The 25410-nt window shown below is 38.7% G+C and overlaps 1 protein-coding gene across 1 annotated transcript in view; it reads right to left on the reverse strand.

Moving 5' to 3' along the window:
- The window catches only part of LOC146705698 (transmembrane protein 132C-like), a 196710-nt gene that overhangs the window by 106514 nt on the left and 64786 nt on the right, over positions 1-25410 (reverse strand). The window contains exon 3 of the mRNA XM_085463479.1: positions 23321-24242. Coding sequence (XP_085319605.1) covers positions 23321-24242 — 922 coding nt within the window. The remainder of the gene's footprint in view (positions 1-23320; positions 24243-25410) is intronic.

A 25410-nucleotide genomic window follows, 5' to 3' on the forward strand; every position in this document is an offset into this window, starting at 1 on the left:
AGTGGCAAAATATCAGCTACTGGTAAACAGAGCAGTCGCTTTACACTGCAAGACCAGGCTCACCAACCTGTGCACCACCTGAATTGACGAAAGCCTATGATTCAATGCCCCACACATGAATCCTGGAAGGTCTAGAACTATACAAGATTATCAGGACACATAAAGTAGGATAACTTCAAGCTTTATGCCAGGAGTGAATGAGACATCAATTCACTGATCCATACCACTAGGATATACTGCAATGAAATCGGAATGTCATTAGGACTGGAGAAGTGTAGTCGCATGGTAATGAAAAGAGGGAAAGTAGTCAGAACTGAGGGGATAGCAAATCCAGAAGGTAACATTGCAGACATGGAGGACAGCTACAAGAACCTGGGAATCCGCCGGCATGTGGGAACCATGAAGAGCCCGCTAGGAAAGCCACAACCGCCAAATACCTGCAGAGTAAGGAAAGTCCTGACGAGTCAGCAAAATGCTGATAGATAGAAGCCACTGACATCAAGACAAGGAAACTCCTTACCATGCATGGAGGATTTCACCCCAAATCCAGCATCCTGAGACTGTATCCTAAGCGGAAAGAGGCCTAGTGAGTGTCAGAACCACCATCCAGGATGAGACAAGAAACATCCATCCATCAGGTAGATGGCAACAATTGACTGTGTGCTTAGTCAATACGTTAAGCAGTACAAACCTGAGCAAGAAGAGGAGCAAGGAGAAACACAATCATAGAAGGCTAATGGGCCCTGCACCACCAGCAGACACCAGCAGATAGTAGACGGGCCTGACATCCAGAAATCACACCAGTGACTGGACAAAGCTGGACTGATAAACAGCACAGAGGCACTAATCATGACAGTACAGGAACAAGCCCTGAGCACAAGATGCATAGAGCCTGGGGTCTATTGCACCAGGCAAGACCCGAGGCCTAGTCTGTGCAAAGATTCCCCTGAGACAATCCGGCACATAACGGCAGGGTCCAAGCTGATAGCACTCAGGGCATACATGGAACACCATAACCAAGTGGCCGGCATAGTATATGGAAACATCTGTGTCAAATATAGCCTGGAAGTCCCGAGGTCAAATAGACAGACAAACTGGTGATGGCAACCAACCGGTCATAGTAGCGGTGGACAAGCAGTGGAAGACAGACGTAGTGACAGAGGGCTGAGAGAAGTGCTTCAGAAGATGTGGAGGGTGAAGGAAACAGGGATCCCAGTGGTTATCGGAGCACTCAGTGCAGTGACCCCAAAGCTGGGTGAGTGGCTCCAGCAGATCCCAGGAACAATATCCATGCAGTCCAAGGAACAACAAAGATACTGCACAGGATCCTCAAGCTCCCAGGCTTCTGGCAGAGGACCCAAGCTTTAATTTCCATCCCAGTATCTCACAGTATGTGCTGATAATGTGACTGTGTTCATGGATTATGGAATTAAGCTTTGTGCCAAGGAGCATGTAGAAAAGAGAAAGATGAGAGTCATACAACATGATCTCACAGATGATGATCTTTTCATAGCTGGTTTGTACATTTCCAGGCTTCAAGCACAAAATTTTTAATGCCAAGTATGCCCCCTTTTGTGCAAAATTCAGTATTTCCACTTTCAAATCCTTCTGTTTTCTTTGGTCATAGGTTAGGCCTAGGCTGCCATAATGCCTTGAAAAGACAGCTACTTCCACTTTATATTGCTCAAGGACACTTATGAAAAATGGGTTTACACTCTGAGCCCCTACCAGCCACGGGGACACAATTTTGATGTCACAAATCGTACTGTTTTGTGACAAGGAAAAAATCCTTTTCTCATATCCATTGAAAGTTACACATATGACTGTTTTCTGATCCAATCTGTCTGTCCTAAACATTGTTTATCAGTACTATTAAAAATGTTAAATAGTGTTTTACAAACTTCGTCCTTTATGATTATGGACTGGATATAATATTTTATTAAAAATAATTAACCCTTACATACTATCTGCTTCAAATATGATGTGAAGTTGACACTTGAGAGATGAAAAAAATAAACTAATTGTCAATTATTGTGCCTGAAATTTGATCACTTTCCTAAAATGGCACAAAAAATATAAAAAATAATCTATTTAAAAAATTTTACACTGTTTTAGACACGCTACAAAATTTTGCCCACTGAGGATGTTTGGGGTCAACTTCATCCTGTATTTATTCAGAAGGATTTCAGATCTGCGAGTATAGATCAAATCAAGGTAAGTGGTGCTTTTAGGAAATCTTGAAACTCTGAGCCTGCCATGCCACATTTGTGTGTATTTTCTAGTTTTACATTTGCCCAGGTTCTCACAGAAACAGGAACTTGCTGGCCTTTGAAATAGTGAAATAGTAAAACAGCATAGGATAAAATCATCATTTTGGTGAGTGTAGGAAACACATGTGCATAGAAACAAAGCTTCCTAGCACTGCTTTGAAGGCATAGCTAAGTTTGCAATGAGTCATTTTTTTGAATGTTGTGTGTTCTAAATGTTAATTAATGTTATAATATGTAAGCAGTGGCTCCACAGTGCAGTGGTTTTACATACGTACTTAACTAATAAATGAAAGAGCCCTGGTTTGGTGCATGGTTATATATTAAATCCCACTAGTTCCAGATCACCGTATTCCATCTGTTTTTGATTTCAATAAGATATATTTTAATTATCATGCCTTCATCTCTTCATGTCTTAGGTAAAACAAGGCATTAAGTTGACAGTACAGGTTTTTCTCCAAAAATGAGTGTTGAAAAACCTTAAAAAATAAACTCTGCCTGCTATCTGAAACATGAATTAAGGATGGATTATCCATTTATTAATGTTAGATAGGCTATTTATACTTTCTAAATATATCTGCAGTTCAAGTTAAAACTAATCAATCCCATACTGTGAAGGCATGGAATATTAACAGTATATATAAGTAACACTTATGTGGCTGTTGGTATTAAATAGGATCTCTCCCTAACATCTCTCCAGTATTTTTGTTACGTAATAATTCTGCTGCTCTTGTGCTTCATCTTCTTATAACTGACCTGCCCACCTTTAGTATACCTTTCAGCTTATGATACTGTATAATTGATTTGATTGGCCCTATATGTACACACCTGAAAACACACAGTCTTGTACCTAAGGTGCAGAACACGTCATGCCCTTCCGCCCCACTTTACTTCCCCTGCAGGAGTTTGAGCTTTCTCTTAGTGTTTATCAGCGGTGTTTTAACAGGTATGACCAACTCACTTCTTTACTGCATGTTAGTGGAGCTTATCACCAAGCACCATGCCCTGAGCACTGCTTCTACTTCACAGGGCCACCAACACCTCAACTGCCACTGGATGTTTACACTGATCCCTTCATAGAGGACTCCCTTGGGCTGCTCTCTCTGTTTGTGTGTTTGTGTGTATCTGCATGACTCCCTTGGGCCACAACACAGTGTGTCTGCATTCAGCTTTGTGGAGTGACAATGCTGGGTCTGTTCCTCCGGACCACAGTCAAGCCCTGCGTGCCAAAGGACAAGTGATGAAAGAACGAACAAGGACAACAGGTCATTCGATTGAACTATCTTGACATATAAAGCGAAAAGCAAAATATAGCAGCTGCACGCTTTTAATACTGCAGTGCAAATATTTCTTCTCAGATTTAGAATATTAATATGTTTTCATATTTAAATAAAAAAAATATCAAAGGAGATAAATATGACTATATATAAATATATAAGGTGTAAATGCTTCTGCTGATTATACTATGTTGGTCTAAGCACTGCTAATGATACTCAATGGCAGTTAAGGAAACAGGAGTAAAAGGCAGCGCTGTCTTCTTTTATTTTGCTTTTTTTCTTTACCTTGGCCAACTTTCCACAAAAGTGAAAATTAATCCTAATTAATCTTGTACCACAGCTACACTCACCTTTATAATCATATTTTGAGGGAGATGGTTTCAGTTATAAAAACTGACACATGCTCTTCAGTTTGTTAAGTAGCACACAGTAGCATTTGGCTAAGCAGTGAGAAAGCAGTCAATAGACTGCAGCCAAAAATTTTAACTATTCTTTTTTCTTTTTTTCTTGGCCATACTTGGAAAAATCTTTCACTGAGCAAATCAATCACATCAAAGCAATTCAAACAACACACTGAAGCTTCAGCTGAGCAGACTGCATTTAATTCATTTTGCTTCCTGCTGCTCATCACTTAACACCTCTTTCAGGCCTAATAACAATGTAATGCTCATGGCACAAACCATCATCTAAGTGTTTGCTGCAATTGGCAGTATCACTATTAATATTGGCCGTGAACAAATCTGTCCTTAGTCAGAAAAAATGTCCTTATCACAACAATAGGCAACAGCTAGATCAGAAAGATGACAAGCAATACGCTTTTATCACATGTCAGGACAAACTAACTCAGACTGGAGCAAACTGAGCCCAACCTGCACAGTTGTGACCCCCAAATGTACAAAACTATTGTAGTTGATACATGAATAAAATTACAACAACTGTTCCACCGAGTGGTTTTCTCACAGAGCTAGGATATGCAACATGAATCCTCATGCCAGTATGGACATGAAAAAGTGACCTTGTATGGAAGAGGGTTTGTAAATGGACTGGAGCACATTTCACGATGCTCACAAATATACTTAGCAGCTACTAATGGAATAGGAATAGCAGAGAAAGATATTTGACATTTGTGTCAGTGTACTGCTTGGTGTGTTTGTGTCGGCTTGCGTGTCACAAAAATGAAACAAAGAGAATCAGAGTGAGTCCTCTGGGCCATAACACAGCTCATCTGTGCTGAGAGAAGTGGAATGACGCTGCCAGATCTCCTCCAGTCACCATTACTATGGGCTCGAATACAGCCGACTAGTGAGTGAACCAAGTGAAATGATCATCCAGGACTTTACAGGCCTTTACATAATTGGCAGAAACGACAGGAGAGCAGAAAGCAAACATACATCTGCATTGTAAATTCTCGCTGCAGGGTTTCTGCAGCAGCATTTGAATCACAAGCGCCAGGCGCAGATGACAGTGAAGGCTGCTTTGCAAAACACAAAGGGCGTTTCACCCTAGAGTGAAGGTACCCTTTTCTCTTAGATTATACTGAAAATTGAGGAGGTGCTGTCTTGTGCAGCCTGTACGCACATAGAGAGTAACAGTTTGTAACACCAGGAATCAAAACAAAACCCTTTTAAAAAATGATTTAGACTATTACCCCAGACTTAGTTATTTATAGCTGTAGCAGATGAATCATTCCTTGCATTCTTCTACAGCTTTACCTTAATCAACCAGCACAGAAACTGTGACAGTTTAGCATTCAATCTCTGATATATTAAGAGTTTAAGTAAATAAAAAATAAGCATTAATAATTCAATTTGTTTGCAGGCTTATTTGTTTTTATAAAGATTAATTATATACTATCAGCCCCATAACATTTCATGAACAAAATTAGTTTGATCCAACTCCTGAAAGGGAAGTTTGTGATTCAATAATGAGAAATTTAGCAGAATGACATACTGACATTAGTTTATCTTGAGCAAACTGCCTTACCAGAGTGATTCTAAGAAATCTTAAAGTTTTTAAATTAGTTCCCAACTTTGAAATACTCGAGATCTTTAATCTTTTAGCACAAGGGATTGTTGCATCATATTCCATGCATTGTTAATGAGAATCCACTTTAAATTTTACTCTGCAACTAAACCAGGGTGGAGATTAAGGGGGGGTGTAAAAAAAAAAATCCTGGTGTTTCCGAGTCCGACTAATATAATGACAACTGATTTATCCTTTTGTGGTAACTAGACAAAAATCAGTGCTTTAGCTTTTCTGAAAAAATGAAATCTTTTAAAGTTTTAATATTAACATTGCATTTCTTTTATGTTCCACATATGCCATTACCCAGTCATTTTCCTCACAGACCACAAATCTGTCAGATTAGTCAATTGTTATGGCAGTGCTGACAGCCCTGTGGTGTTTGTAACAAGTAGCAGTGCTATAGAGCAATGCTTTTATGAGTCTGCATACACACTTGTACAGGAAGGATACACATGCAACAGCATGCAGTGAGATACACGTTCCTTTTCAGTGTGGCGTTAACTGATTGTCAGTGGGTGTCTATAATGCGCCAATAAACTTTGCTCTTTGTGGCAATGTGCCAGCAAAACAAGGTAAAAAACCAGACAGACGGAGCCAGAAAATATAGAAGTAAACAATGAATACAGTCGAAACAAGAATCTGCCTTTTTTAAGTGAAGAAGATGCATTTGGTTACGTTCCAATGATAAAACTGTGGGTGAAAAACTATCTGTATTTCTTTGTTTACTCCACAAGGTGCCCTCATCTTACCCAGGTTCCTTTTTTTTGTTGTTCCTTATAGGATAAAACCTGCCTCACTTTCTATTTCAACAAGTACTTGAAAATCTACACTGCAACAATAATGGAAAGAGACTGTTTTATGTGGCAGGTTTTTAAGTATAAGGTGGAATTAGCAACGTGATGACAAGGCCGCTCATTTTTAACGTCACTAACTAACATTTTAAAAGGCAGCCACACAGCTGAGTCATTGAGCCGAATGGTCAGGCATCAGAAAAACTTGATGTCACTTTTCAGAAACAATAGACGTGAACAATACTCAAGTTGTTCAAATCGCTGCACAGAAATTCATGTTGAAATATTCCAGATTTCAGATTTGTGGCTGTCAGATACAGAAGCTGTCACCTGGGGTAAAATTAAGGTGCAGCGTGCCAATGAGTGTGACCACTCATGAGGTTTTTTTAATTCTATCTATAGCGATTCATGCTGCCACCGCTCACCTAGAAGTTATTTAATGTAATGCTTTGTAAGATAATAATTAATTTTACCATAACTGTATTCATGGGTGCTGCCCACCTTATTTCTATCTTACCTATCATTTATCTCTATATTCACTGTTATTATTCACTCTCTCCTGCAGGACTGCGATTGACAAAACAAGAATCGTACAGATCACATGCATCAGTATACGCACACAAACAGAGCGCAGCCACACTGGCACACACACAGATTGAAACCCCTGAGCAGATCAAGGCTTATCCACACACAGTGGTAGCTCTGCAGGATCATGAAGGCTTGGATCCAAAGTACCAGCTTATATCTTCAGATCAATGGCTGACTTCCCAACCAGCTACAGCCAGACTGACCAACACTACGTAGCTCAAAGCCCAGCCAAAGGCACTGCTCCAAGCTGCATGCTGAATGTTATATCAGCCTAATGATTCACCCCAGAAGCCCAAACTCTGTCAGCTTGTCAGTTCTTTTTTTCTCCCTCTTTCTCTAGGTCATTGTCACTGCTTTTTTTGTTTTTGTTTCTGTTGTTGTTGTCACTGCCACAAACTCTGTATTTTTCGCCTGTGTCTGTGAGGGAAAGGCAACCTGTTCTGGGAGTAAAAGCAAAAAACATAAAAGAGCAATACTTCTGGGGGAGCAGAAGGTGAATTTTACCATTCAGTAATGCAACTATCATAGCCAGCTCCAGGAAAATGCTTTTAAAAGTATGAAAGCAGGAATGATAACTGACACCCCTACAAACAGTAAGATGCCTCAAACCTTCACAGCCAAAGGCAGTGCTGTTGGTCAGCAAGAACAAACAGCATATACAGTTTTAAATCTAACTAGCTACAAAATATAGTATAGTATAGTATATATAGAAAAGACAGAGGTGATCAGATTAGGTACAAGTCAAAATACATGTTCTGAATAACAGAGAAATGCAGATTCAATAAATAAATAAGGTTTTTATCAAGTTTTTTTCTAGATTTTTTAGATGTGTTTTTTTCTGTGTGTTTATCAGCAGCTTCTGTTGCTACTGCTGCATGAAAACACAGCGATTTAACTTTTAATACTGGCTAGTGGAGATGTTTCTGCAGGAGACCGCAGTATTTTAGGGATTAACATACTTTTCAGACACTTTCAGATTTCATTTGCAGCATTGAGACAACTGTAATTTTCTCTAAATCTATTAGGGAAAGTGATTCCAGGCCTACCAGACTATCTAGCCCAAGTCTGCGCCGTTGTCAGGCAGGAAATTGATGGAATTTGGCACCTCGTATCCCCCTTTTCAGTCAGTCCAGCTCTTGGCACAGATCTGTGTTTGAATTGCAGGGGGCTAAACAAAACTGATGAATAACCATTAGCATTTTAGTTCTGCAGTGAATAATATATAAACAAACAAACAAACAAAATAACACACTCATGATTCAAATAGAAATGACATTTAATGTCAAAGACCATTTTACCCATCTGTTTTTGGATGCCTGACTTTTTCTGCTGTCGATAATTTGGACATATAACGTTACAGTATATGCAGTATGCTTTTTTTGAATGATCGTTACTCATTGTTGCTTTATGTTTTCCATACCTATATGCAAGTATTTTCAGTTTGAATCGGTTGAATCACACTCTTCTAGACTCCTCCAGAGCATTACGTCTTAAAGTGTTGGGTAGACTAGGTCTCAAAAACGGAAAAATATGAACCATGTAAAAACTTAAGGGTTTTATTTTGATTAGATTACCTACTGATATTTTTTGTTTTTGTGGTAAAATATTTGCTTAATATAGCATGAAAATAAATGAACAGCAAACGTTATTGTGCGTTATTGTGAAATTCTATAACTATATAACTTTCAGAAATTGTCACTCGTTGCCCTTTGCAATGTGAATGTGTTTAAATGTGAATGTTTAAAAAAAATAAACATCATTGCATTGAATGCAAGCATTTGACATATGAAGCTAGAAATTCACAGTAATCATTACATCTGTCCAAACTTTCCAGAAATTTTTATGGAAGTCAGAGACAGTCAACTACGAAGCCAACGATGATTTGACATGAAATGAACCAGATGCTTTGGAGTTTTTGGATTCTTTTCATCCAGCTGTCATGGGACAAAAGGCAAGGTACACCTGGACAGGCTGACAGTCTATTGTAGGCCTAATAGAGAGCAATCGACACCCTCTCACACACATTCTCAACTATGGTAAATTTAGACTCACCACTTAATCATAGCTCCATGTATGTCTTTTGACATGAATAGAGCATTGAGGAAGCCAGAGCACCTGGAGAGAACCAGCACAAGCACAGTGCAAAATCCACACAGAAAGGGCCAAGCCAGCTTCTTGTGCTGTTTATTATTAAATGTTTTCTGTTTGAGTTCATCCTTTGTCTAATATGTCTTGTCTTTTGATTATGTTTAGTCAGAGTTTTTCATTCATCGTTTTAATTTCACAATCATTCCAGTTATCTTGAGCACAAGATCTTTTTGGATTTGAGTTCTTGTTATCTTTTAATGTCTATGGAGTTTGTCTTTTCATCTGAATTACCCCCTCAATTAAGGGGGGTGTCTGTTTTTTTCAGTTATAGTAGTTTGCTTCCCATTTTCTTCTGTTAACTAGTTTTCTCTTATATCTGGGTTGTACTCCCTTGATCGTCTCGATTATGCTCAACTGTGCCTTGTTCCTCCTAATTTTTGTATTTTGCTGGGAAAAGGGGAACCATGTTTAGCAACTTACTGAAAATGCTCCAAACATAAATGGAAATTTTGTATTTAAGGTGAAAAAAAGAGTTTTCACAATTACAACAAGCTTGAAAGTAAGTACTTCATGAGCACCTGTGTTGTGTAGTATAGCCTGAACATTCTTGGGCAGACTTTCTCATCATTTCTTTTCATTGCTCTTCAATGAAAGAAGGGCATTCTCCTCCACTGTGTTTTATAGAGGTCTGTAGACACACACTATTTTACATCTTCTGTGATCCCTCTGATTTTAAACAAAGATTTGGATCATCAATCTATAAGATATGTTGTGACTGATTTTCAGCTCATTGCTCTTTGGGAATCACCTTGTTGGTGCAAAAATACTATGTTATGCCAGTAAAACTGGGTTATCTTTGGGATTTTTCATAGATTCAGCTGAAGGACAAATTACGTGTTTTTGAGACAGACTTTCAGTAACTGAGCCTAAAGACACAATTTACAATCAGTTCTTTGCTGAGTTGTCCGTTTAGTGTAGACAGAACAATAATTTATTCCTTGAATTATGTGGCTTTAAAAAATGCAAAAATCTTTAAAAGATCTTCAGATAGCAAGTGAATTATTATTAAACTATTGGAGAACTATTGCTTAAAACCACTTGAACAGTTAAAGAGTTGTTGCTTTAAACCACTTTAAAATTACAAGAAAGTCGGGTTCCTTGAAAGTAAAACATAAAGGAATGTGTGTGTCTCAAGAGTTTTGCACATTGTACTTTGTATGTTTCATATTGTCTGTTGTGTGAGTTTTATATATTCCTAGTTTTCATGTTTGTTATTTTTCTGCAATTTTTTACTTGTGTTACCTTTTGTGTTGCCTTTTCTGGACTTTTTATAAATTATATATAAAAAGCTCACTTTTTATTTTACTTCAGTCTCAGATCTATTTGGGTCCACTTTTCAACATAACGTGCATGACCCAAAGCTCAACACACAGGCAAAGTTGTGTTCATGGGCAACTGAATGAACTATTACAAACCTTTCTTTGAAAAGAACTCACTCTTCCATGTGAATACTTGTGTCTTTTAATGACTTATTAAAGAAGAGAAGAATACAGAGGCTTTTTTTGTTATAGGCAGGCGAAAGGCAATGCTGTAAAATAGAAAAAAAGCAACAGAACATGCAGCAGGAAAAAAATCCTAATGTGGACGGCTACCAAAGATAACACCATGTCAGCTGCTGCAGTTTCTCCTGGTGAGCTCTGTCCTTACTGCACAAACTGATCCTCGCTAATTTGGACATAGCTTTTTTGATTCCCTCTTTTTGCAGCCAAAGCAAGGCATCAACTGAAGTTTAAGTTGTGTCACCTTGGCAAAGGCTTGCAGTTCAAATGAAAGCTCATCTTTCTGGTTTCCACAGAAGAGGGAGAGTCTTAATGATTTGAATTTGAAATTTTGTGAAGAAAGCAAAAAGCCATGGCAAATAAGTCATACTCAGACCTATTTGATTTTCATTTTTCCCTTTTACAAGTGACAAAAATTCTCTTACCATTGCTTACCAATGACTTTGCTGTCTAGTTTCTCTCATTCCCAGTATATTCTTTGACAACATTTCAATCTTTCAGAGTCATCTCTCAACCCACAATGCATGAGGAACTTTGCATATAGCTAGGATGAGTAAAGTGCATTTTCTATGTTTTTAGTTGTTAGCTGTCAGCCTCTATAAAAAGACTGCAGTTATGACAGCCAACACATAATCTCTGTCTTTATTCTTTTCCCACAAGTCCACATTAAAATTTCTCTGATTTTGAGTTTGTGTTACAGCTGTCGAGTCTGTGGAATCAAACTTTCAAAGTAAATTCCTACAAAAAACATCAAGGATAAACAAGTGATTAAAAGGCCAAGCTTATGATTGTCTGAGAGAGACAGAAAAAGAGAGACACATCCCCTCACAGTTAGCTGGCAGAGCTTATTCTGCCTGTACTGCCTCACTACCTAATCTCACACTGTTTGTCATCCCCTCTAGTCCTATATATATCATCTTCAACTCAGATTGCAAAAACTGGAGTTGTACAAGTTGTAGCAAAGAAATATTGCCTGAAGATGTTAGCAACTGCAGGATAAGTAAAGGAATTGCAGCAGTAGATAAAAAAAAGAAACTAAAGAAAAGAGTAATCCTTCATGACAACCTCGGCTGCTTCTTTACAGGGACATTTTGTTGTTACAACATATTTATGATCACATGTGTTGAGCTATGTTCCCATTGGATCAAACACAGTGTAAGAAAATTCATCCAGACGCTATCCAGATTTGATTTGACTGAGATTTTAGTTGCCAAGGCTCATTCTGTATTGCACAGCACACACAGAACATAGCTGCCACAATGACAGCTAAATCAAGAAAAGTGTATTTGTGGCAATTCTGAATATTTGGGGTTTAATCACATGAGCTGTTTCTGGATTAATACATCATTACTCACTGTTAATGAATACAGTCTAAACAATTCTATAGCATTCAAATGTTATCTGTCAACCATGCTTCAGCTGACTGATGATGAAAAAACTAGCATCATGGCTGGAGAAAGATGCTGGCAATATTGTTCAGAGATATATTCAGCTCTATATTATTTTTTGGGTGAATAGCAATACATCATATATGTTTAAGCATCTTCTAAATGTTCAGTTCTAAAGGTTTTTTTTTAATAAAGCAGACTGAGTCAGGATTCCCATATGTATTTGAAAGTCTACTGTTTTCCCCCATTATGCAAAAGTTTATCCAGCGTTTAACGGAAAGTTGCTGAAGTTTATTTTATGTATTATGATGTTACATACTACAGTAATTAGTGCAAATTAACACACGAGGTCGATGCATCATATTTGCATTCCCTGTACATCGGGTTGCCGCCTCCACTCTGTGCTCAGATACTGTATTTCACTTTTGAACTCCAAAAAGTAATTCTGAAACTTTGTGAACAATGTGAAGCTAACGCTCACTACAAGGGATTTTTAATATTTTATTTGTGGATAGTGTGAATCAATTAGGGAAAACCTTTTTTTAGTAACAGTTAAATGTGAGAAACTCTACCAATTATTGTTTTGTTTTTCTTTTACTTCTCTTTTTTTAAGACGTACTTTCTAATAGAGGCCTTGCAGAGACATGAAAAACTGTGCATCTTAAACCAACATCAAATATTTACACAAAATCTGAAGCTGACATTTTAAAAATGTATAATAAAAAATATAAATTTTACTGTAGTGTAAGTATATTATCTTTTTATTGTTTACTTTATGACCCATCCTAATGTTAGTTTATATGTGTTTTTTTTAACTTTTAAATACTATTCAATTATAACTGTAGTAAGAACATAAGCCTAGGTATGAAGATTATCTAATGCACAACTTATGGGTTTATCATCAGGCCATTATTATTTGCCAATGTTATTTATTTGCTGGTATCTGCATTTATAGCAGCTGTTAAATTGAAATCAAAGTAAATAAAAGACAAGAGAAACAACCATCAACTATTTTATGACCACTGACCTTGCATAGTTTGCCTGTCAGAGGGCAGATCAAGTAGAGCATTAAAAATGAGGAAATTAATAAATACACATAGTAAATGTTGAGATAATCTGCTTATGTTTTGTGTGTCTGCAAAGGAAAATATATTGACTGTTATATTAGATTCTTAAATCATCAAATATCAATATTAGTATCGGTCTTAAAATAACACACAAAAGAAATCATATATTGGTCGGGCTTTGACAACGTCTCCAGAAATGTAGAGTATAAATATTAGCCAAACGCTTCTACTTAAATGCACTTTATTAACTCATTATCAGCAACGGTTATGAAGGCAGGAGCTTTAGTTTGCTGATCTGCAGCAAAGCTTTATACAACTCCAAGGAGGAAAGACAACAGCAATGACTGCAGAGAAACAGTCGTTACTGCTCATCAATCTGTCTGAGAAGGGTTATGAGGCCATTTTCAAGCACGTGTCGCGCTGAATGTTACAGCAGATCAGTATGGCTTTCACAGAAATCCATTCCTTGGAAACACACTACCTTTCAAAAGAAACAAGGGTGAAGGGAGAAGGCAAAAACAAAGAAGACAAATTCAAGAAAAGAGCAATGACAGAAAGTCATTATGTTAGAAATATAATGACTTAAATAGATTGCTATTTGATAATGGCGATAGCTTTGTTTTGCAACACCCTATAGAGAGTAAGATCTCCATAGTGAATCTCGCTGGATTTCTAATGCTGTATAACTTATTAATGAGTAGATGAGGTGCTGTCAAAGTAAATAACTTTGGCCAACGGGGCTAAATGTCAAAAAGGAGCTAGGTAAAGAAGACCAGACAGCTTTAAATACAATTAGTTTTTTATTCAAATTTCTGAAATTTCAAGTCGTGTCTATCTCAGACAGAATTCTGGGGTTTTCTCACAGTGTTTCAGCACAGAGCAGCTCAAAGAAGAGAAACATGTCAAATTCGGGGAAAGCAAGAAAAGGAGAACGTGTATCAGGAGAGAAAGGTTAAACAATACAAAGAAGAGAGGGAAACCAAGACAGAGCAGCAGATAAAATACAAGAAAGAGTACAGATAAGTATAGAAATGAAAATGGAAAAGAGACATACCTATCTTGGGTGACCTTTACCAGGAACTGAATCACGGTGGAAAGCAGTCAAGATAAGCTGAATACACTGAGGAGGACATCTTTATTCCTGCCTTTACTCCTGCTGATATTTCAGCAAACAATTGCCAAAAACAAACAGCCAAAGCACAAGACCTGTAAACCTGAACTGTATTAAAGATCAGAATCAGCTACACACAGCACTGAATCATTTCTGCGTAACGTCTGAGCAACAACAAACTGGCCTTAGCTAAATCAGCTGCTTCATTCACAGGGCAGCGATGAACCTGCCCTCTCTCACCTCCTAAGTCTTCAGAAAACAAAACTGCTCGTGCTGGCTGTTTGGCTGGCACAGCAGCTTGAAGGATCTCGTACTTATACCTTCACACTCTCAGATATTAGAAATTCATTTGCATTCATCAGCAACACCGCCCCCGAGGGGATCTGTGGAAATATGTTGAATTGTTTAGTCAAAATTACAATACAGCTGGGGCAATTTATCTTTTGAAAAGCCTGTTAATTTGTTCAGGAGGAAATAGTGTTTTCATTTGCATGTTGAATAAGGAGTAGCTGGAGAACCCTTTACCAACCTGTTACACCACTCTCTTCATGGCTAATGAGGCAGGGAGCAGTGAATTACTGATTCCACCGGGAACATTCAGCATGACAAACACACCATGACTTTACAGCTGGCAGAGAGAAGGTCCACATATGTATGTGTGTGGGTGTCACTATACATGTGTGCATGTATTTGTCTGCAAATAGGAGTGTAGATGTGAAAATTCATGCTGGTGTTGTTTTCTTTTCTTTTTTTAGCTGCTTGGATTAAAGCCTATAATTACATTCAAAATAATTACATTAGATTAGTTCAGATTCGATCAAACATAGCCAATTATATAATAAAGCAGAGGGAGTTAAATGCACACATAATATAGCCCTTGGTAAGAGTGCTAATTAAGTTGTGGAGCTAAAGTAACAGGACAGGCATCAATTTATGTGATCAAATTACAATCACTGTGCTACTTTAGAGGATAAAAACTTTTTCCAAGAGCTGTAACACTGAGATGCAAAAAACTATCTCAAGGACGCCAAAAGTGAATCTATGATTTATGTGAAGCATTAAAATCAAAATACAAGTTTTAAAGGAGTGAAAATTAGCGTTCTTTAAGACTAACTGATCTCGATATTACAAATATTCCATTTGAGAAATAAACTAGTCTGTAAGAATACACTAGATTATTAGCAATATGCCAAGCTTTACACACTTTTATGGAGATTAATTGTCGCAATACTCATACACTTACTCTAGAGCAGTAAATTCCAATATCTGGGACAGGGCCCCCTGGTGGGATGCAAAGGTACTGCAGGGATGAACACATAACATACGTGAGGCTAATTGGCTGAGAACACTGGAAATCAGTTGATTCTTTGTATACTTTTCTCAGCTTCAATCTGAGGCTTTAGGAGAAACACACCACCTTTTAGACACAAATAATTGTGTTATCATGACAAATTAACACTGTCTATCAAAGTTACAGGAAGGACTGATAACTTTGCTGCCTAGCTCCAACATTAGCATCATCCTGTTATTAACCATAGCCACTACCTTAGTGATAATGTGGCTATCAGATGTGCTCTCGCCAGATTAACATTCATAACTGTTTAATATTTTATTGTTGTTAAAAAGGGATCTTTAGCCCCCCTAAAGATCCCTTTACCACTTAAATTCCTTATTAAGTGGTGTTCAGCATTGTGATTGTCAACTACTGTTCATGTGTTTAGCTGCTAGTGAGGGGAGGGGCTTGTTGCCTGCCTGTCTACAGTAGAGCACCTAATCAAATAGCAATTTCGATGCTGATTAGCAACTATTACATTTTTGACAACCCTACTGACAATTGTGAAGACCTTCATGAACCAAAAGATAGAATAGTAACCCCTGTTTATCAAATATAAGCCTGCTGATTGTTTCTCAATTAAAAAGAAAATATACATTTTTGAGGGGAATTGAAGTCACTGTGACTTTGCTGGGAACAAATTTGAAAAAAAAAAAAACCCTTCAAAAATCACCTTCACAACAATGGGATGGACAGCATGAAAACAGAATGCCTCCTGTCATAGCTGTCACTGGTGTGGAGGCATATAAACACTGATTCCAGCTGACAGCAGCACATTTAGGAGTAAATGCTATCTTGGGAGAGTCCCACAACTCTTTTGTCAAAAGTTAACTGGTGGAGGAAAAGGAGGAGGGGTTAAAAAGGAGAGAAAGCGATAATGCGGAGAGGAAAGGAATAACCCTATAAATAGTTAATGATGTATCAGTGGCTGGGGGAAACACACCAAAGCTACTTGTAAAGTACGCTTTCATAAACACCCACGGCCTGCATAGGCAAACATTGCTTCGAGCGAGAGGGAAGAAAAACCGCTTTGTTCAACATAGCAATTTAAAATAAGGATCAACACAAACTCCAGCAACCCGCTGGTGATGCCGAACTTGAATTCACACCTTCACCATGGGCATTTCAAATCCTTAAAGGGTATTTAAAGAAAGTTTTGTATTATCAGAAAATCCAGCAGCTGGGAGAACACCACACTGAATAGCACCACAGGTTTTGTCCTGTAAGATAAAAGCAACGCACAACAAAGCAAATGCGAGATTAATCATCAGCATATGGATGTTCAGCTTGACATGCTGGTAGTCAAGTACTCTAAAGTAGCCTGTGATTTTTTTAAACACTTTGAGGCTTAATCTTTTGGTTGCTAATTAGGTATTTTGGCTGAATTTTAAGTCTTTGCTATCCCTATGGAAAAACATAAAAAAGATGAACTTCTGAACGGTTGGGGTGCAACACTGGTGCAAAAGAGGCACTAAAGGAAAAAATACCGCCTTTAAAGTTCCCATTTACACACATGCTGACAAATGTGATAAACACACACTGTGAGCGCTAATACTTCATGGGAGTTCATCATCACTGGAGTGAGAGAAAAAGCAATGAGGCTTTTTGGCAGATTTCCTGCTCACCCAGGGTTGACAAATTGCCAAGGCTCTCTGTCACAGCTCCACTTTGAGGCCACTAACCATTTCATCTGCCATGATTTAGATCTTGAATAAAAGTAGCTTGATGGAAATGCATATTCCTTACACCTTAATTTGCATCACGCAACATGCAGCAATTACAGTCTCTTTGAAAAGTCATTTGTATGAGACAAAGCTCAATGAATCAAGTACATTTTTGCTGCCACTGTGCAGATTCAACTCAGATTTATTCATTTATTTTTTTAAATCATGATAATTTTGAGTGCGAACACATGAAACAGTCTTCATAAGTAGCACAAATGTGTAATTAAGGTGTTATCCACTTCACTGCAAACAAACTCCTATATGAGACGTAAGCGCTGTGGGAAATCTAATATCCTTCAATTTAAGTTTGTAGGCACACAAGACAAACAAGCTGATTGTATAAAACACATCCATCACAGTTTTTGTAAAAAATTATATCGTTTTTCCGGAGTTCTGTTCACTCAGAAGAAAACAGTGTCTCGTTCGCTGGAAGGTAAGTGTAAAATGCTTTGCTCTTTCAGTTTTCTGGAGCATCAATAAAATAAATCAAGCACAAAATCTGTTCAGAACAAAAAAAGAATATTAATCCAGGTGATATTCAAAGCATGCTTTTTTTGAGAGAAAGAAGTTATAATTTAAGGGTTTTTTGTCACTTCGAAACTGTGAATGTGCGTACTGCCAGGAAAGGCTTTTGTGTTTCTGTGCGTGGAGTGAAACTGTGGAACTGAGTGCAGAGCAATGTCCAAACATAAAGCAATTCAAAAAGAGTCATAAAGATACGATCTTCATGAGATAGAAAGAAATGGAAAATGATGAATATCAGTGAATGTCTCTGTTTAGAAAGTTGTTATTTGGTGCTTATTTGGATTGTACAGTTAACTTTTCAAAACTGGAGGTACCGGCTTTGTTGTGAGGAGGCAAAGTTATGGAGTTACAAAAACATATTGATATGATAATAATTAATATTTTATGTGGTGTATATATTATATTAGAAATATGTTCATTGTTATTACTGCAGATTATATCAGTAAGGAAGCTAAATAAATGTTAAGATAAGATAATCTTTATTAGTCCCACATGTGGGAAATTTGTTTTGTCACAGCAGAAAGTGGACAGTGCAAAGTTATACAGCAAAAATTAGAATACAATAAGAATAATATGCTGTACACAACTGTACAGAATAGAATCAAATAAAATACTATAAACAGTAGAATAAAATAGAATAAAATATAAAATAGGATAAAATAGAATACAAATGCTATATTCAACTGAGTAAAAATACAACTTTGTCAGAAAAGAGTATTGCACTTAGTCTTATTGCTCATGTGCGGGTTTGTGTGTGTTTGATCAGCTGCAAAAGTCTTTGTTGTAGAGTCTGACAGCAGTGGGGAGGAAAGACCATGTTAACTGATAATGGCAAAGGAGTGGGATTAAATAAGTGTGCACTTCTTCCCACTCCTTTTAGACATGTAAATAAATCAGAACAGGTGAAATGTATTTTCTTTTATTTTGTAAAGCATTTTCTTTGCTACATAATCTCCTGTATATTGTTTACATGATCAAAATAAGATTTACCCCCCCCCCCCCACACACACACACACACACCCACACACACAGAAAACTTTAACATAAATGTGCTTTTTAAAGATTTCAAGTTGTTGTGGAGTCAGTAGTTGTTTAAAGTGAAATTAGCATTTGCATTGAAGCAGTGCAATATATTTACCCTTTGAAAGCCTACTTGAAGTAGGCATTTTCCTTCCTTCATCTCAATTCTGGTAAAACTGACATTCCAGACAGTTTTTCTAAGGGGGTCAGTCAGTATATCAGCCCCCACAACCTTGAAACTCACATCTCAAAGCTCATCCAATCTTGTTTCCGTCACCTAAGAAATATTGCAAATATCAAACCTTTGCTGTCATTCAATCATCTGGTATTTTTAGTTCACACTTTAATTTTCTCCCACCTCGATTATTGTAATTCCCAGCACGTGCATCAGTCAGTCCTCCATAGCCAGTTTCCAATTAGTGCAGAACGCAGCAGCAAGACTGCTGACAAAAACTAGCCAGCGGTCAAATATTACACCTGTTCTTGCATCCCTTCACTGGCTCCCAGTGAAACTACAAATCCACTTTGAAATTCTGTTACTAACACATACAGCTCTATATAGACAGGGCCCTGCTTATATAGCAGTGCTTCTGAGACTTTATCATAGCACCCGGCATCTCTGATCCTCTAACCAGGGTCCCCTAACTGTCCCTCGCTCTGATTTTAAAACCAGAGGGGATCGCTTTCCTTAGTCAATCAGGTCAGCTGACTCTGATATTTGTTCTGATAAAAACTCATTTTTACAGGTTAGTTTTCCCTTAATCTTTTCCCCTTTATTTTCAGCCATAGTTTGTCACTATTTGTATGCGTTGGAATGAATAACTGACCATATGGTTGATTATGTGTCAGTATGTTTGAACACGTACACGAGGGGTCGGCAACCTTTCTGATGATGAGTGCCATCTAAAATTTCCTCAGAAGTCAGTGTGCCATATGATTGCATTAGCAATACATTTAATAACGCTCTATATCAACAGTTACACACTATATAGAACAACTTTATAGAATTATATTTGTTCGCAGATGTTGGCAACTATCAGCGAATAGTTATCAGCTATTTTGAAACAACAAAAAATAAACACTTTTTATCCATAACAAGAACTCCACAACAGAAAATGCAAATGCTATTTATGGTCTCCTCACAACAATGATAAGAAAAATAAACTGGGCCAATATGGCATGTTTGTTGATACAGGGATACACATGTTAATGTGATGTCTGGTCTCCCACTCAGAGACACAGGTCTCTAAGTGTCCAGCATTCAGACGGCTACCTGAGGACACTATTCATGTGGGAGAAAATCTGCTCACACAGATATGTAGAGCCAAATATTGTCAATAAGGCCTCTGCAATGTTCTGAAGACAGTTAAACTTGTCAGGTAGTGATGTCCAGCAGGTGAAAATGCAAACTCCATGAACACGCACAGCTATGGATACCAGCTGCGTTCGTAGTTCTGCAAACTTTGACCCCCACAGAGTCGAGCTTTTCAGTTCGGTCAGCTGCATTTCGATGTCCTCTGAGTTCAGCCAGTTAATACAAGACAAATCCAGCTGCTCATTAAGCCTTTCTGGTTTGATCAGAAAAGAAAACATTGGTCCATACATTGGTCCATACACCTGAAAGTCCTGAAAACACATTGTGACTTCTGTCTCAAGTCTACGGATGTATCCGTGTATTTACGTGGTGCTGATGCTGCGCTGAGCGGACAGCTCCTGAATCATGTTGGAATGTGGGAATTTCAACATCGCTTGAAAAAGGTGCCAGCTAGCAATGTCCCTCTCATGAGGCTAAGTGATTTTTAGCCAACTACAAGTTGAATCTGGTAGTTGGAGTTGTCAGCTAAGATACCATCATTACGAAGTGGCACAACTAATGTGTGCGATGTGCACCGCTGGCCCAGCCATTTATTTTTTAATGCACCTTCTCAGATTAATTCACTGCGTGTAGTGCCCAGGGCTGGACTGGGACAAAAAAAATTGGCCCGGGCATTTTGACTAGAGACTGGTCGCCCAGGTATTATAGGAAAAGCCATAAAGCCTTTGAATGAAAACGAACGCTGTGACAGTGATGTACAGTCCTGTTGATATATGTATGATCTCTATACATTTTACATCAGATGAAAACTTTGGTTGCAAGATTCAGATAATTATTTACTTAAAGCCAGACATTTTAAATGAGAATAAGAAAGAAAAATATTTCTTAGTGCCCCCCTTTCCCTGTTAATGCCCCACCTGGCCCCTGGCAAAACTTTGCTAGACCCGACCCTGCACAGTTACCAGCTGTCAGCTACTTAGAAAAGGATCCTGGTGTTATTCCCTTCAACTCATTCATGTCACCTAAAAGGTAAACCTGTTTCTCCATCACCTTTTCAGCTCTGATGATTCAGTAACATCAGGACATCTCCTGGTTTCATCTTCATGTTTCCCTCTCACCAGATAACCAAACCGGTATCACGCAGCTTTTACAGCTGTGGTTCCCGCAAACATCAACTGATACTAGAAATTAATAATAAATAAATTCTAACAACAGCTGATCAAGCTTAAACGTGCTGCTGTTGTTTACCGCGACGTCCGCCGGTTTCCTCTTTCTGGCGCAAAGTGGGTGATAAACAAACAAGAGAGAAAAGCCGATCAGCTGATCACTGATCAGTTTCATGATCATATGAGCTGTTCGCACTAAAGTAAAAAGCACCATCACTTCATGCGGATACCCTTTCAGCACCAGCTGCGGTTGCAAGGCTGGAGCCGAACAAAAGCACCCTGATAACGACTGTGTTTAGTCTGTTCCTTCCCATTCCATGCAAGGCCACCTGGGTTGGCTGGAAGACTGTTTACTTAGCCTAGCAGGGCGAAGGACACTGTCTCAGCTGAACTCTGGACACGCACACACATACATATACACTGATATGCACACACTCATCCCCCCTCCCTTTCCAAACGCCTTCGATGCTTGTTCCCTCCTGGGAACACGGCGGTCTGAGCCCGCACTGGAATGGTAGCGCTGGGCAGGATGGCTGCTGTGTTTGCTTCGGATTACTCCTCACCCCCCACCCGACCCTGTGGCTTGTCACGTGTTCCATAATGTTGTGCTGTGGACATTTATGTGCTTTCTTGTGCAGAGGAGTTTTTCTGTTTCCCGTTCTCATGCTGTCCTCCCAGGAGCCCAGCATGAGTAGAGGTCTCTTTTTTATCTCTTGTACTTTCCCATTGTAGTGTATATTTCAGTGTTTTTTTTCTGTAACGCTACCGATCTCCGACCTGTATCCCCATGTGATGTCTGTGTTGTGTGTGTAAGGTCGGGGGGGGGGGTCCTATTTTACTGCAGGACAACCTGCACGTGATTGATTGCTTGATTGATTGATGAAGTAGCAACAGGAAAGGGAGGAGAGAGAATGAGAGAAGAAGAGGCAGCTGTGCAGCGTAAAGGTGCAGAATAATATAGAAACTCTCTCATGCTAGCTAGTACGCAGTACGAGTTATTCTAATTGACTGTAAAAAGTCAGCACAACGAAAATACACTACACCTGAACTTGGTTTATACCTGAGCCAGATAGACTGCAGGTCATAACTTCTTACCTGAAGTTCAGTTCACCTGACACTCGGTCCGGCGGCCGTCTCCTCCTCCTGCCTCCCCTTTCTCTCATCCACCTGCTGGCCTCTGTGGAAGCTTCGCCATAGCCACCACCAAACAACTGACTTAAATTTACACATCTGGCCAATCCACCACCTTTCATTGTTTATGCCTTTACAAAAAAAAAAAAAATCATCGGCCCATAAAAAAGAAAAATCACCATCGATGGCCAGTCCAGCTATGGTCGTGCCATCAGTTAATCATGGCATACGTGACCAGGGTTGCCAAGCCCTGGCGTACACTATCTTCAATATGTAGCTTTTATTCAAACTGTGAAGTGCTTTGTAACTCTGTTTCAAAAAGTGTTACATAAAAAAGTTATTAATTTCATTTACTTATTTATGTTTAACTTTTTACATTTTTTTACTGATATGTACTGAGGTCTCAAAACTTGTCATCAAGCGTAAAGCGCAGGTCGTCATCTTTATGGGGAAAAGAGCTTTTCCAGACCATAGTTTCTGGCCAAAGGAAATATGATAATTACGCTTCACCTTTTCTCCCTGTAGAATATGGTTTCATGAACAAGAGCGCACATGTATCTGCGTAATATAACTACTCAGACAGTACACTGTTTTAGAAACAATAATATTTTGTTATTTTGCAAGATTAGTTCTACCCTGTCTGATGCTTTTTACAGTGTGACAATGACCAAGAACTTCTTAAGAAAAGTTTTATAAGCTTAAGCACAATTTCAAACATGGATAAATTGTAAATGTTGTATATTATCGAAGGGTTGGATGTTTAGTGTTCTCAAAGGGTTTTATATATCATTTGTTCTTTTTATAAAATTCAAATGAAACCCTTCTTTTCAACTGTGTGCATTTCAAACAATTTCTGTTTGAATTGGAGAATGGAGAATGGAGAATGAGAAAACATTAGTACAGCTGCAAAGTAAACTGCGTTCTCCCTGGAGGAGGTTTACTCACCTGAGGGTGAAAATTTGTACTGAAGAAAGAGCAGATAGAGCCAGAAAAGTTGAGACTGTTTCTCGCTGCCGAATGGGTTTGGAGGGTGCCATCACCACAAAGTTATTGTCTAGTTTCAGCTCCAACAGTGGCTGAAACAGTCTGACACTTCCAATGCGCTGCATAGGGGTATGCCCTGCAAAGTACCCTAACGGCCTCGGCTGGTCTGTGAGGACAGAGCTGCCCTTTCTTGAATCCTCTGAAGTGCAGTCTCCGTTATCTGTGGTTTGAACCATATAGTAGAGCTCCACCGGAGTGCCTTGAGCTTCCTCGGAGACCTTCTGCCTACCAGGCCTGACAGTAGGTGGGCTGAACCAGCTGGCTAGGGGCTCCAGCTCGGCAACACATATCCCCAGATCGCCTTTTAGCTTGCATGCTCCACGCACCTCTTGAGTCTCATGAAAGGCAAACATCCTGATACAGGGTAGCTTGTGGATGGTGCTGTAATCATCCCAGTCCCTGCCTGCAATATAGAACAGCACTTGAACTTTCGGCCAGCTAGGGTGAATCCTCTCGCTGATAATGTAAGTGTGCACCTTCCAGTTGAATGTAAAGAGAGGCGATGCCGACACTGATGTTGTTGAGGATGAAGTGAAAGAGGGTGTGCTAAAGGGCCCTGGCGAAGTCTGTAGCAGCTCCAGGGGGACAGGCTGCTGGACAGACAGTGGTCCATAGCTAGCATTGACAAAGGGCATCTGCCGGGCCTGGTGGATGAAAAAGGACTCAGTGCGAGCCTGGAGGCTGGAGTTCCTCATTAAGTCCTGGTTTGCCTCCTGTAAAAAGAACGCTGACTCTGCATTGAGGATCCGGTAGCTGACAGGTAGATATATTGGTGTGGGGCCAAGCCTCTGCAAACCCTCCAGGATCACCTTGGTGTCCACGACTGAAACAAAAACATAAAATGACAATAACCTGTTAGCCTTTATTTCACAGACTGGAAAAAATCTCTACCAGGGATCTAGTAGCTGTGAAAGTAAGCTTCATTTTGCAAATTGTATCAGTAAAATCAAATTGAGGTGTGAAATCTAAAACCTTAATGAGAAAATTTGGATGAAATAATTCAGAAAAGGGAAGCCAACACTTCATATTTTACATAACATTTGCATGCATTGCCTGCAACCTGAGGCAATCATATCTACAGTCAGTTCCAGCAGTGAATGTTAAATGGTGTGTTGGAGACATTTCCATATGATATCACTTTCATGAGCCACTGCTCTTATTTGGAAGAATTTGCTCGACACAATCCAAAACACTTACATCTTTCTCAGTCACTTGCTTATCAGGCTTGTCCATGTTCCCTCCTGCTTTCAATCCTTTTCATTATGGTGCGCTAACTCAATCTCCCGTCCTGTTATTTTAACTTTCATACATTGTCATCTTCTTGTTTCCGGCACTCCTGTATGTTATTCCAACATTTTCATTTTCATATTTCACATATATCAGATATGGAAAGTTGAAGTCTTCCAAACTGAAAATATTTGAATATTTGGTACGTAGATGTGCCATAGATAAAAAAACAAAGAGTGAACAACTTTGTGATAATGGATAGTATTGGAGAAACGTTGGAGAACAGCTGGGTTAACCAAAGAAGAAAACAGCTGTTTGCCTTTGTCAGCTTATGTGACATATGGTTTTTGGATGAACCCTACTTTGTATATATCTACAGAATATTTCACATCTTTGGAAAAGCATGGCTCTGTCATATGTTTGTGCTCAGTATGTGCTTGGTTTTGGTGACAAAACCCTTTCGATTTCAAAAGATGCAAAGGCGTTCATCTCTTTCAGTATTACTCTTTATTCTCGTTGTTTGGCTAAACATGCTCTTAAATCGGGCCTCACATGCCCCTAAAACCTATGGCGTTATTTTTGTGCCACTATTCTGAGCTCACCTAAAAAAAAATTGAGCGCATGTAAAAAAAAGTTTGCAGGTGCAAGTGTTGCATTTTGAGGAGAAATTTATTTTGAGCGAAGAAAAGCTGAATTTGAGTGAACAAAATTCATTATTTTACGTGCGCTCAATTTTTTTTTTTACTTGCGCTCAGAATAGTGGC

Source organism: Copadichromis virginalis, linkage group LG7, assembly GCF_057382275.1.
Source record: "Copadichromis virginalis isolate Kocher_CV1m ecotype Utaka linkage group LG7, C_Virginalis_male_GT1.1, whole genome shotgun sequence".
NCBI classification, from domain to species: domain Eukaryota; kingdom Metazoa; phylum Chordata; class Actinopteri; order Cichliformes; family Cichlidae; genus Copadichromis; species Copadichromis virginalis.